The 13,823-nt window shown below is 32.4% G+C and overlaps 2 protein-coding genes across 3 annotated transcripts; both read left to right on the forward strand.

Moving 5' to 3' along the window:
• Nucleotides 1-1,428: 1,428 nt before the first annotated feature.
• On the forward strand, nt 1,429-2,515 carry LOC133292706 (uncharacterized). The gene is made up of 2 exons (XM_061491141.1): nt 1,429-1,854; nt 2,096-2,515. Exons 1-2 carry the CDS (start codon nt 1,429-1,431, stop codon nt 2,513-2,515), a joined length of 846 nt encoding a protein of 281 aa, XP_061347125.1.
• Nucleotides 2,516-10,013: 7,498 nt separating this feature from the next.
• LOC133292724 (transcription factor DIVARICATA-like) lies at nt 10,014-12,955 on the forward strand. Of its 2 annotated transcripts, none has more exons than XM_061491159.1 (3): nt 10,014-10,029; nt 11,121-11,579; nt 11,934-12,955. In XM_061491159.1, the coding sequence occupies exons 2-3, from the start codon at nt 11,149-11,151 to the stop codon at nt 12,436-12,438; spliced, it is 936 nt and encodes a 311-aa protein (XP_061347143.1). In that variant the 5' UTR covers nt 10,014-10,029; nt 11,121-11,148; the 3' UTR covers nt 12,439-12,955. The 2 variants fall into 2 exon arrangements, with proteins under 2 accessions (XP_061347143.1, XP_061347142.1); XM_061491158.1 differs by lacking the exon at nt 10,014-10,029 and adding an exon at nt 10,371-10,945.
• Nucleotides 12,956-13,823: the final 868 nt, after the last annotated feature.

The raw sequence follows: 13,823 nt of genomic DNA on the forward strand, positions 1-13,823 counted from the left end.
AATATTGATCACTGCTCAAACATAAATATATTTGGGATCAACACAAGCTCATTTTTTTATTTTTTATTTTTAACTCTTTAAAAGATATTAAAATGGTCAATGAGCGTATATAGAGGTTCCTCACATCTGAAGTGGACCGCTTTAGTTTCTATTGCTTGGAATCACATGGTGTGGTGCAATAGCCAGCGGCGCGTGCCTTCCACGATACGGTGGTCGGTGGAGCTCCAGCTCAGAGCAAGAGCGCATGCCCTGCCCCACAAGCTTCCATGTTCAAAGGTTTTTCACGGTGCTGACAATTACGAAAAGGAAAATGCACAAAAAAGGGTAGCTACAGAGAAAAAAAAAAAAAAAGGGAGAGAATATATGTTTCGGCTAAATATATTTTTGAAGAGAGGGAATAACTTTAACTCTGAATTAGTTTCAAAGAGTCGAAGTCTGTGGAATTAAAGATTTTGAAAATATCAACATGCCTCAAACAATTATTTTGGTTCTGTATTCAAAAACAAAAAACAAAAAAAGAAGAAAAAAACCAATAAATGGCATAGCTGGTAAATTAATTGTGGGTGAGAGTTGTCTCTCCTTAAATATAATTATTATATATATAATAATAAATTTTTAGTTCTAATAGTTAATCATTTCTTAAAAAATATTTATAATAATTAATTTATCTTATTATTTTTAATAACATTTGTAATTTTAGTATTTTATTTTTGCCCCGTCACCAAATTTTTTGGGTCCACCACTGGTTAAACAACTTAACAACTGTGTTAAAGGATCAACTTGAAATTGTGAAAAATTATTTTTACAACATGAAGACAATTAATCTCATAAAACCCATTAAAAAAATAAAAAGGAAGGTTTTTAATTGGGAACGGAGAGCATTCATTCCATACATAATATAATAATATTATCGTATGTTGTTAATAAAAATATTTCAAGCTTAATTATGTTTTTAATTTTTTTATTGTGGCTACTGTATGGTTTTTTTATTTATTATGATTAACATGTAATTTTAGTCTCTAAATAATTTCTTATAGCAATCGATGTAGACAACAACTTTCTATGGTTCAGGCTTATAGAATTTGTAAGTGTTCCTTCTCACATGTAGGGGATAAAAAGAAAAAAAAAAGGGGGATGAAATAATAAAAAAATAATAATTATGAGGGAATCATGGAAAAATTATATCTGCTGGGAGCTTCTAATTTTTTTTCCCTGCGGAGAATACTTATATTACCCATAAATTGAGGCTTTGTCAGCAATGTTCTATTAGAAGCTGGTATCCCTGAGAATCTAGTCAAAATTATTGAAGTCTGTATCACTTCCTCCAAATTCCAAGTTATGTGGAATGGTAGCTGCTCAGATTAGTTCTCTCCCTCTAGAGGAATCCGTCAAGGAGACCCAATATCTCCTTATTTGTTTGTCCTTTGCATGGATAAGCTTTCTCACCTTATAGTTGAGGCTATGGGTAACAATAAGTGGAATCCCATGAAAACTGGAAGAAATGGTCCTACCATCTCCCATCTTATGTTCGCGGATGACCTTGTTTTATTTGGTGAAGCTAACATGGACCAATTAGAGGTGATGATGGGATGCCTCAAAGACTTTTGTGATATATCAGTCCACTTAGTTAGTATTGAAAAGACTACGATCTATTTCTCCAGGAATACAAGTCATATGATCAAGGAGGAGATCACTCGGGCTAGTGGCTTCTCTGTTGCCAATTCTATGGGAAAGTATCTTGGATCTATGCTTTATCATGGCCGAGGGAAGATGAGGAACTTTGCTGGCGTGCTTGAGAGAGTTAAATCTCCTCTCTCCAATTGGAAAAACAATCTTTTATCCTTTGCTGGTCGGGTGACTCTTGCCAACTTGGTTTTAAGCTCTATTCCAATATACCATATGTAACATGGCTCCTTCCCTATCACAGTGCACAGTGATATTGAGAAAATCTAGCGCTCGTTTATATGGGGGGACAGTTTTGAGGCAAAAAAAGTGTATCTCATTGCCTGGGAGAACTTGTGCAAGCCCAGAAATGTTGGAAGGTTGGGTATCCATAATCTAAGAGTTCATAATGAAGCTTTTATACACAAAGTAGCTTGGAGAATGGTCAATAATAAGGAAGCTCTCTGGGCTCAGGTTCTGTCTGGAAAATATGCAAGGAACCTGGATATTAGAAGACAAGTCAAAAATCCAACCTTATGATTCGGCCCTATGGAAAGGATTGGGTCGCATTTGGAATGGATTCCTAGACAACTTGCAATGGGATGTTGACAATGGGAAGGATACTTATTTATGGCAAGATAGGTGGACCAACCTTAAGAAGCCCCTCTGTGATTATGTCTTGCCCAATCAAATGGCTACTGACTTTGAAGCCAAAGTGGTTGACATGGTGAATTTGATAACAGGAGATTGGCTATTAGAGAATATTTCTGATATTTTTTCTTTGAAGGCTGTGAACTCAATTCGAGCTACTTTACCTCCTTCTATTGAGCGTGGGGATGATGGCCTGGTTTAGAAGAGTGCTATTGGGTAAAAGAATGTGGTCAAACTTGCCTATAATAAGCTGATGGAATTTAGCTCTCTTGACCCAGATCCAACATGGAACTTAATCTAGAAGTGGCGGGATCTTCACAGAATTCGATCCTTTGTTTTGTTAGTGTATCATGGGCGTCTTCTCACTAAAGAGTTATCTGCCAATTGGGGTGGGAATCCTCCTGTCATGCCTGTGTTACTCAAGTGGAGAGCATTTTCCATATTCTTTGGGATTTCCCAAAGGCTGCTCAAATTTGGCGTGCTTGGTTCTTAGGGAACCCCCGTTTGATTTCTTTTTAATTCCCTTTGAAGTCTGGATTCAGAGGAATCTCCAAAGAGGGTGGCCTAATAGCCAACTTTTAGCTTGGAAGGATATTTTTGTTACTACTATTTGGTTCCTGTGGAGGTGGAGGAATGGGGAGATCCATGATCCTTCCTTCTCCAGGCCAAATGATCCAGTCCTAGTCATCTCTTCTTACATTAGAGACATTAGAAACAGTCTTCCTTATCAGGTCCATATGCAAAGCAATATAACATCAAACCAAAGTGGTAGATGGAAGGCTCCTCCTAAAAGCTGGTGTAAGCTTAATGTAGATGCTGCGATCAAGGAGAATCTAGCCATAGCTACTTGTGGGGGCCTTATAAGAGACGATCAGGGAAGGTGGATTACAGGTTTTATGTACAAGATTTGTCTTTGCTCCCCCCTTGCTGCTAAACTTTGGGCCATCTTCAAAGGTATTCAGGTGGCTTGGGATTGTAGAGCCCAGCAACTCCTTGTTGCGAGTGATTGCTTGCAGGCTGTCCAAACTATTACTAAGGAGGATGTTGGCTGCTGCCATCACCAACTCATTAGCAGCATAAAGAGCTGGTGCAATAGAAGCTGGCAAATCAAGATTGTCCATGTGAAAAGGAATGGAAATATGAGTACTGACTATCTTGCTAACTGGGCAGTATCTAGTCAAGAGGCTTTTGTGATCTTCACTACAGCCCCTGATAGGATGAGTCCTATCTTGGAAGCTGACTCTATTTTCATGTAATTTGTTTTGGGTGCTTGCCTCTTTGCTGTACTAAAAAAAAAAAAAAAAAGCCTCTGGTGAGTTCACAAAAACGTTTTACTCGTTAAAGTGACTTTTAATGGTAACCAACGTACTAACTTTTATTAGCAATTGGACGTGTAATTGATGGAAGAGCTTATTTTTTAATTAAAAAAATTGGAAGATTTAATTGTTGCAAAAAAAAATTAAAAGACTAAAATTATAGATTTATTATAACAAAGGGAGCAAAAGTGTAACTAAGGCAAAAATTTAAGAATTTTAGTATTTTTTTTCAATAACTTTTTATACAAGAATGGAGTTGTTATTCTACATCATATATTCTCTTGGTTATTGAGATACTACTAATTATTTGTTTGTTTTCACAATAACGTCTAAAATTTTAAAACCTTATTAATATATCTCACGAGAATAAATTGCCAAAAGCACTTGGGGGTAGTATATACTTAAAGTAGAATCCTTCAATTCGAACTGAAGTTATATAACTATCACAAGTAAAGTTGATTAAGCGTGCCAATAATTATTGGCTGTTGATAATTAACTTTATAATCCTTAAAAGGCTTAATCAAGTTTCTGATGTTTAAATATATATTTTTGGGGTAATACAGGAGGGATTAATTTCCCTAATAAGAAGCAACATAGACAAACACTCGGTGTCGTGTGTTCGTACTTCGTAGTTTAGTTGGTAAGAGTTAGAAATGTTGTTTGCTCACAAATGCTATTCATAATTTCATATCAATTTTATTTTCCCAATGCCTTACCTCCTTCCTTAGGGTCTGTTTGGTATGACGTATACGACATGATAGTATAAACTTATACTATACGTTATGACATTTTCAGTTGTTTGGTGTGACCACCGTATAGTATAAGCTTATACAGCATAATCCCTTAATACATCAAAACGATGTATAACTTAATTCGGCCTAAGGGTGAGGGATAAGACCTGATAAGAGATTGATGTATTAACATCGTTGACCAATGTAATTCTCAAAAAATAATATATTATTTTAATATTAATTTATTAAAAAAAAAATTTATTTTTCAATATATTAATTTTTAAAATATTGAATATTTTTATTTTTATAAAAATTAATTTATATTATGGACACACTGATCAATAAATTTTTATAAAAATTAATATCATATGACATTTTTTGAAGAATTATATAAATTCTTTATTAAAGGATATTTTTATTAAAGATATTTATTTTTATCATATATAGTATTATACAGTGCATTACCAAATACTAGATGATATTATCTTATACAATATATTAATTTATACAATACCGTGCCAAACGCTTGATAGTATTAAAATTCAATCAGGTCTTATACTATCAGGCCTTATCCTATACTATGCACCAAACATGCCCTTAGTCTTCATTAACCGATAAAGGTACACAAGATGGGTCTTTCCACTATATTTACAAAATAAATCCTTAATAGCCTAATTAATTTAAAAAATAAGAATAATAAGAAGAAGAAGAAATAAACATACGCAAGCCATTAGAATTGATTTAGTGGTAAGAATTTCGGTAGATTATGTGTTTAATTTTTACTTATATAAAAATATAAAAATGAACATATACCAACTCAATGATTCATCGTTCATAAACTACCGCTTCTATGACATTACGAGGAACCACACTGGCTGTGCGAATTCTCAACCCTTCTCCATCAGGATGAGAAATCATTTTTTAGGGATGAAAATTTGGGTCAACACCATATAAACTTAAAATTGGGTTAAAAATCTTTGATCCAAATATGACTCACTTTTTTTGCGGGTTGATATGACATGACATAAATAACCTGTAAACTCATAGTGTATCGTTTATTATTATGTGGATTGACATGACACAACACAAATAACTTATGAATCCAAAATTATGTTACTTATTATACGGATCAACACGACAGAACAAGACACGAATAACCTGTTTAGACACGACACAAATAACTTATAAACAAATTAATGCGTTTCAATTTTGGGTTCGCGAGCGCGACATGAATTTTTTCGGGTCAATTTTTGCCAATCCAAACATGACACGAAAATGAAAACTAGTTGATCCAAACACGAAACTTTTGTATTGGGTTCGAGTCGGGTCAGCGAGTCGGGTCAGCGAGTCATGTCATATATTGCCACCCCTATCCCTTTTTAATTTTTTTTTATGATCTTAGTATATTTAATTTATTGATTTCAATTTCTCAACTTAAAATTATGATCTCATGGCTAAATTATAAAAAAATTGAAGAGGTAGGGAGTAAAATGAATATAAAGTAAAAAACCTATCTGAGTATACTACATAAATGTATTATTAAATCTAGAGCGTTGGACTATATTATTCTGGAACAGTGACCGTTTTGCCACACTTCAACAAATTATTTACCAGAGTGCCATGTCAGTAGTAAAAATTTCTGGAATACCATTCGCTACACTGTGCAGCGAATTATGTTTGTAAATATTCGCTACACAGTGTAGCGAATTATGCCATGTTAGGCTGCACAGTCAGCAAAAATGACACATGTCAAGCAGGCAGTAATTCGCTACATTGTGTAGCGAATTATTTGCAAACATAATTTCCTGCACAGTGTAGCAAATTATGCCGCGTGACATTTCGAGAATTTTTGCTATCAACGTAACAGTCTGGTAAATAATTTGACCAGACATGACAAAATGGCCGTGTTCTTATTATTCTTATCATCTCACAAAATTATATAAAAAAAAAACACAAACATCTTAAATAAATGGAACTTTATTAAAATTTAAAACAATTCTATCTAAAATATTTGTGTCAGTCTTTTAATCGTGGGGATTATACTTGAAATTATTTAAGAATTTATTTAAAGCTCACCTGTCACATTGCAGAGAAAGGTTATTGGTTGGTCGGCACTCTGGTCGAGTTATCACAGCCGGTGAGAGAAAGACACGTGCTATAATTTAAAGGTGGGGCCCATGAGCCTAGAGATACTAAAACTTCAATTATTTGGGAGGACACCCGATGAGAAAACGACGTTAGTTATGTTGTAACCGTACATGGGACCCACGGCATCAACTTGTTGGCCTGTGTTATTTACCATCCTTACATTTCAACCGTTGGTTTGGCGGTTACCTTGGGCTCATCAAAATATCCTTCATTTAAGAAAATAAAAATAAAAATGAGTTTCTTCTTCTACTTTTTTTATTGTGTTAATAAATAAAGGAAAAACTACTCTTCTATTACATGTGATATCTTTTTTTCCTACATATTTTTCGATAAATGTGCAATTTTTTTCTTTTATTTTTTATTTTTCAGGTGATGTAGTTCACAAATTTATCTTTATGACATATCTCCTTTAGGATGAGATTAATAAAACCTAGAAATAAATCAGTTTAGACAAAAAGGTTTAATAAGTATGGGATAGGATATTGTGACACACAAATAATGTTACGCACAATGTTACGACCACATCTTAACCGTTGATTTTCGCCAATCAACGATTATCATTTTTCAAATCAAACTCATTAATTAATTATTAATTCACAAATAGGAAAAGATTATACTTATAACCTATTTTCGTTTACAACTTCTTACAATCATATCTTAATCGTTGATTTTCGTCGTTCAACGGTTAAGATTTTCGTTTATTAATTAATTATTAATTTACAATAAATAACAACTATTAATTAGCGAAAATCAACGATTAAGATATAATTGTAAGAATTTGTAAATTATTTGGGTGTTAAATATAACATCTTCGAGTAATATATATATATATATATATATATATATATATATATATAGGGACAGGATTCATTTACAATTTTTTTTTGTAATTACACTAATGTAGGACCGGTCGTACACTCTGTGATTAATGTAGGATCGTACACTCTGTGATTAATGTATGACCGGTCCTACATAGTGTAGTTTGTAAACAAAAAAGTTTGTAAATATAACCTGCCGCATATATATATATATATATATATATATATATATATATATATATATATATATATATAAGGTTTAATAAGTTGGTCCGAGGGTGGTGTTTAACTGTTTACGAGAGGAATGTCTCTTCCGTTAGCAATTTTCTTTTTTGGTACACTTCTGTTAGCAATTTAATCTATTAATAAAACAAAATATTATACTTACTATCATTTTAAGGTTTATTTGGATGATTTTTTTCTTCAAAAGTTACTTTAAAAAAAAAACACTTCATAAAAAAATTCATTTGAATGCTTACTTTTAAAAAAAGCAGAAGTCATAAAAAAAGGCAGATTTTTTTTAAGCTAAAAATTTTAGCTTCTAAAAAAAACAGAAGTTAAAAGTTATTTTTTTTCTCAAAATTTAAATAACTTTAGCTTTTGTAAAAAGTACTTCTAAAATAAGTAAAGCATAAAAAGTACTTTTTTTAAGTTCATCCAAACGGACTCTTAATTAGTCTTACTATTCTTACCATCTGATTAATTTAAAATTAATGACAATTTCCTATTTTTTAATCGTTAATTTCAAATTGATCAATCGATAACTAATCATATAGTAAGAGTAATAAAATTAAAATGATATTAAGTATATCCGCCCCAAATAAATTACTAATAATACTACCCTTGGTTATACTTTATATAAAAAATTATATTTTATGATACTAATAATTAAGTCACATTTTAGGTTGAGTCAGTCTATTTTGATGGTATGTAATGCTTAAAATTTTTTAATTAGTGATATTATATAAAATTTTGTTTTAAATTGATAACTTTTACCTAATATGATAATGTTTTGGAATTTATATAAATTATTTTAAAATTATATTATGAAATCTCATCTGATTTTAATTTCTTACTTTTAAAATTTTATGACATAACTATACAGGCTTTTTCACCCTTTTGCCCCTTATTAATTAATTAATAACTATTTTGCCCCCGATTCGAAACTATTTATCAATCTGGCCCTCTTTAGTCGACTACCTTGCATTTTTAATCGACTAAATAGCCAAAACAGACAAAAAATGGCTGCTGGGAGATTTAGTCGACTAAATCTCCCTATTTAGTCGACTAAATCTTCATATTTGACCCAAAAAAAAATAAGTCAGTATGATTGTAATCGATTAAGTAGGGAGATTTAGTCGATTAAATCTCCCAACAATCGTTTAGTCGATTAAAAATGCAAGGTAGTCGATTAAAGAGGGGCATATTGGTAGATAGTTTCGAATCAGGGACAAAATGATTATTAATTAATTAATAAGTGGCAAAAGGGTGAAAAAACCTAACTATACATAATATCTAAATTTGTTTTTTGTTTTCCTTTCTTTAAATATCAGGTTGACCTGAATCACCTGATCCTATCATGTGCATTGGCAAGCTATGTACGAGCCAATTTTGAGTTAAATAAATAGCTTGGTTAAAATACCGAGTCAAGTTTGGGCCAATTTGAATCTATCCTAGCCTATTCCAGGCTGTGTTTGGTTCAAGGGTTCTAAATTTTTTTCCATCTAAGTGCATATGGCAATCTTTGTTCTCCTTGTTTGGTGGAAAGATTTCATAACTTTTATCCATCAAACACACTTGTTCATCTAATTAGAAATATGTGTAAAAAATGGATAAAAACACTGTTGATGAATGCTCTTTGAGACATAGTATTCCTGTCAAAAATCGAAGAAATGGAAAAGTGGATGAATACAATGACATTAATACCCCTCTTTTTATATGTTGTAATAGTTCAAAATTTTATAAAAAAGGTTGCTTTCGTAAATTCCATCTATTTTCCCATCAAATTTTTAATTTTAACCAAACATACACTCAGCATATTTAACCCAATTTTTCTACTAATATTTTACGGTACCAAACAACTTTTTTTAAACTTTCCTACCAAATTTACTTTCCAACATTTTTCCTTGTATTTACATTTTTCTAGTAAAAAAAAATATCTCATGAACCAAACATCCCCTAAATATTCCTATTTATATGGGTTCACTTCGGCACTGTCTTCTAAAAAGAAAGTATAATGTTTTTTTTTTTTTTTTTTTTGTAAAAAAGTATAATGTTTTCTTTGAAATTACAAATTGAATGAAAAAAGTTTATAACTTTTATTATTCTGTCAGTTATTTCTCATATGTCTGAAAATTATATTATTCAGCGGGTAGTTTTTATTATTTAATTTTAAAAAAATAATACTCTACCTTTTCTTTGAAAAAAAAAAAAAAACCAAAACGGATGTCTAATTTTAAATATTCTAAAATGAATCCAATTATGAGAGTATATTAGTGAGGGAAGATTTCAGTTTAAGTATAGTTCAAAAGTAACACATCTAATCAAATCTAACAGTGGCATGTAGAACAGAAAACTAAAGTTAAAATTTTAAATCAATTTCAAAATATATATTGAACAGTTGGCTTAATATGCTTGGAGGCTATAAGAATTAAGAAATGAAGAATTGCTCTTTGCTGAATCTCATTGACCAGTGCGGAGCAGGTAAGCTTCCATAATTCATCATGTGCTGCCAATCCTCATTTCTTTTCACATCTCAAACCAAGAAGAAAAATAATAATAATCAAAGTGATCAAATTAATGAATAAATAAACCAATGAAAGTCTATGAAGAATTTTCTTTATTATTATTTTTGTGAAAAATGCTCAGAACAGAGAGTGTCAATTATACAATAAGAGGGAACTTTTGCTATAGTTGCATATAGCACCCACAAACACATTACATCCAATCACAGCTCACCAACTTCATTTTCTTTTTTCTTGGTTGCTTCTATCTGTTAGAAAAATTTATCAAAGTTTATTTAGATTCATCCCTTGAAGCTTTGGTTACTTACTTGCTTTTAACCTCTTTGTCATGAGTTGGCTTGTATGTTATTATTTCTTCTCTTTTCTTCTCTTTGTTCCTCAGGCAGGGAAAATGGAGAAAGAACAGTTTTTTTAGCATCAGCTTTTCTCTCATGCTCATAAATTCTGAGTCTTTCTGCTGTTTCCTAATTGGGTTTTCACATTCATTGTGTTTGGCTTCTCCCCTTCTCCCTTTCCTTAGCTTCTAATATCTTTCCCAATTGAGTTAAGCTTAAGTTGAAGCTGCAGAAGAAGCATAAGTTTTTCTCACTAAAAGTTGTTATTTTCTTTTTTGTTTCTCTTAAAAATAAATAAATTACAAGCAGTTTCTAGTTCTTTTTTAATTGGTTATTGCTCTGTGTCTCAATTCCAGTTTAGTATCTGATAGGTAAGTTCATTGGGTTTATAGATCTTACAAGTGGTTCTAGGGTTATCCTTTTGAGACCAATCAGATAATATATAATAGTCTTTAACATCAATTTGTAGCATTCTCTCTTATTTTTTGATCAAGTGGGTCTATTCTAGAATCCTGAGGAGTCTCATACTCATTGATAAAGGTATTCTGATTCCTTTTAAAATGCTTGTGGATTTATCCTTGATGTTGTTCTTGTAAAACCTCCACCTCTGCTCTCATTTCTCTCTGCTTTATCTTCCTCTGTTTCCCTCCATCAAGTTTTAACCTTTCCTTTGAATTCCTTGACCTTAAGACCATAAATCATTGATTCTATGCAGCAACAGCTTGTCTTTGTAAATTGATTTGATGAAGTGGGAAATGGAAATCCTCTCTTCTGCACCTTGTACTCCAAACTCCAACTCAGACTCCGATTGGTTTGTGGAAGACAACAGGAGCAGTAAATGGACTCGTACAGAGAACAAGCTGTTTGAAAATGCTCTTGCAGTGCATGATAAGGATACCCCAGATCGGTGGCACAAAGTGGCTGAAATGATACCGGGAAAAACAGTTAGGGATGTGATGAGGCAGTACAAGGATTTAGAAGTTGATGTTAGCAATATAGAAGCTGGTTTGATCCCAGTTCCTGGCTATAGTACTACTACCTCACCCTTCACCTTAGACTGGGTCAACACTCCTGGGTATGATGGCTTTAAAGGAAGTGGAAAGAGATCTTCCTCAGTGAGACCTCCTGAGCAAGAAAGGAAGAAAGGAGTGCCATGGACTGAAGAGGAACATAAGTAACTTTTTTCCTTTTGCATTTGTTTTCATACATATTATTACTATTATTATTATTATTATATGATGTTAATTTAACACTGTGTAAAAGATTTTAGGGTTTAGGGTTTAATATATGATATTATGATCAGTTGGGAATGTATATCTGTATGAAAACATGGTGATTGTATGGAAAGCTAGAATTGGTGGATGGAATTTAAAGTTAATTTTAAAGGTAGGAACAATAATTCTGTGTTGATATTTCCTATTGGTAGCTAGGTCTTTTAGCTTTATTGAGGTAGCTGCTATGAGGAGTTTGTTTATTCTTTACTTTTGGTTTTGGAGTTTAACTATACTTGTTTTTGATATTCACACAGATTGTTTCTATTGGGTCTGAAGAAGTATGGCAAAGGTGATTGGAGAAATATTTCCCGCAACTTTGTTATTACTCGAACCCCAACTCAGGTAGCTAGTCATGCTCAGAAATACTTCATCAGACAACTTTCAGGAGGCAAAGACAAGAGAAGAGCTAGCATCCATGACATAACAACGGTTAATCTCACAGAAACCATCACAACTTCTTCAGAAGACACCAATAGATCCACTTCACCACAGCATTCCATGATGCAGCAAAATTCTACTGCCACTACACCTAGAACTCATTTTCAGTGGAATAATCAGCCAAATGCAGAAGGAGCTATGCCTCTCAACCCTGCATATGAAAAAGTCTTCATGTCTCCTTATGGTGTTAACTCCTTTGGGCTTAAAATGCAGGGTCAAAATCTGCACAAGGGTGTTCATGAGTCTTCTTACTTAGGACCTCAGACACATAACATGGTTTTCCAAATGCAACAGTCCTCACAACACTATTCCCATGCATAATGGTCGTTGTAGTGAATTATTAATGGTTAGAATCAGGATCTTCTGTTCAGTTCAATAGTACGTATAGTGTTTGTGCTTTTTCCCAAGTTCCATGTGAATATCTTACATTAGAATATTGGTTAGTTCTTGGTATATGAACTTGAAGGAAGGTACAGACATTTGTTTCTTCAACAAATAAAAGCTTCCTGAAAGGCACAAGCCGCGAGGCTAGCAAGTCCCCAGTGTTGGGTCAAGGGTTGTTTTTCTATGTTGTCTGAGAATAATGGATTTCAAGCCAAGTTTATGATGAAATGTCAATTTAGAGGAAAAGAGGAACTTTAAGTTTGAAACTAGCAAGGCATTTTTTAGTGGGGAAATGATCCGTTTACAATTTTGTTTTACAAATTACACTAAGTATAATCGGTCATACACTCTTGATTAGTGTATGATCGATCAGACATAGTATAGTTTGTAAGAGTTTGTAAACAAAAAATTTGTAAATATAACATTCTCCTTTTATACATGCGGAGGTTACTGTTAGTGGTATTGTATTCAAAGCAATGTGATTTGAAACCTATTCTCCTTTGTGTAAAGTGACTGATGCCAAAAACTGTAAATTAAAGTTTATACCCAAAACCAAATGATGGTAGATAAGTTGGCACAGAAACCTGAGTAGTAGAAGTGAGAATATGTATTCGATCTTCTTCATTAACTCTTTGGGGGAGTTTTAAAATCTTAATCTCGGGACTCATCCTGTATCGAACTAGTCGAGAATTGATGAACTGATTGAAATATTTAAAAAAGAAAAAGAAAAAATTATAGCAGCAAGGCGACAAGTTGTTAAAAATAAATATCTTTAAAACCTAATCTCCTTTTGTGTAAGTTTACGAACTGCATGGAGATCTTGCGATTTGTTATAACAGACAAGGAGTTAATTAATGGGATTAGCGAATTTTTTTTATCATAACTCACTATTAGTGTGAGACAATATTTCAATTTGATTTATAGATATAACTGCACCCAAAAATGGTGTAAACAATTAATCAAACCCTATAAGCATCCGATTTGACGACTCTACTAGTGAAGGTCTATTTTCCCTTTTTCCTTCTTGTTTTTCTGTTTTTTTTTACTAGGAAGAAGGACTATCTGTATATCTTTGAACACTTCTGGGTTTGGAATTTGGATTCTCATTTAAAATCAGTTGAATCACAGAGCACTCAATTTATAATTTTTGTCTAGCATGGCACTCAATTTTAGGTATAAAAGTATTTGATGACCTACTTTCTTTTCTGATATTTTTTTTTTCTTTTTAAGAATTTATTCTAACAGTGTGACACTATTTATGGCCAAGTTGAATTTAATTAACCTTTACATTCGATGCTGACTTTTCATGCACTAATTCTAGC

This window comes from Gastrolobium bilobum, unplaced genomic scaffold (assembly GCF_033153095.1).
Source record: "Gastrolobium bilobum isolate Gb01-03AN ecotype WA unplaced genomic scaffold, APGP_CSIRO_Gbil_v1 utg6105, whole genome shotgun sequence".
Classification (NCBI taxonomy): Eukaryota; Viridiplantae; Streptophyta; class Magnoliopsida; order Fabales; family Fabaceae; genus Gastrolobium; species Gastrolobium bilobum.

Excerpts from the sequence above, each read along its gene's own strand:
- LOC133292706 (XM_061491141.1), top strand. The coding sequence starts at position 1,429 with ATGGATAAGCTTTCTCACCTTATAGTTGAGGCTATGGGTAACAATAAG. Across the intron at positions 1,855-2,095 it reads TTTTATCCTTTGCTGGTCGG|CTTGGAGAATGGTCAATAAT; the intron begins GTGACTCTTGCC and ends TACACAAAGTAG.
- LOC133292724 (XM_061491159.1), top strand. The coding sequence starts at position 11,149 with ATGAAGTGGGAAATGGAAATCCTCTCTTCTGCACCTTGTACTCCAAAC. Across the intron at positions 11,580-11,933 it reads TGGACTGAAGAGGAACATAA|ATTGTTTCTATTGGGTCTGA; the intron begins GTAACTTTTTTC and ends ATATTCACACAG.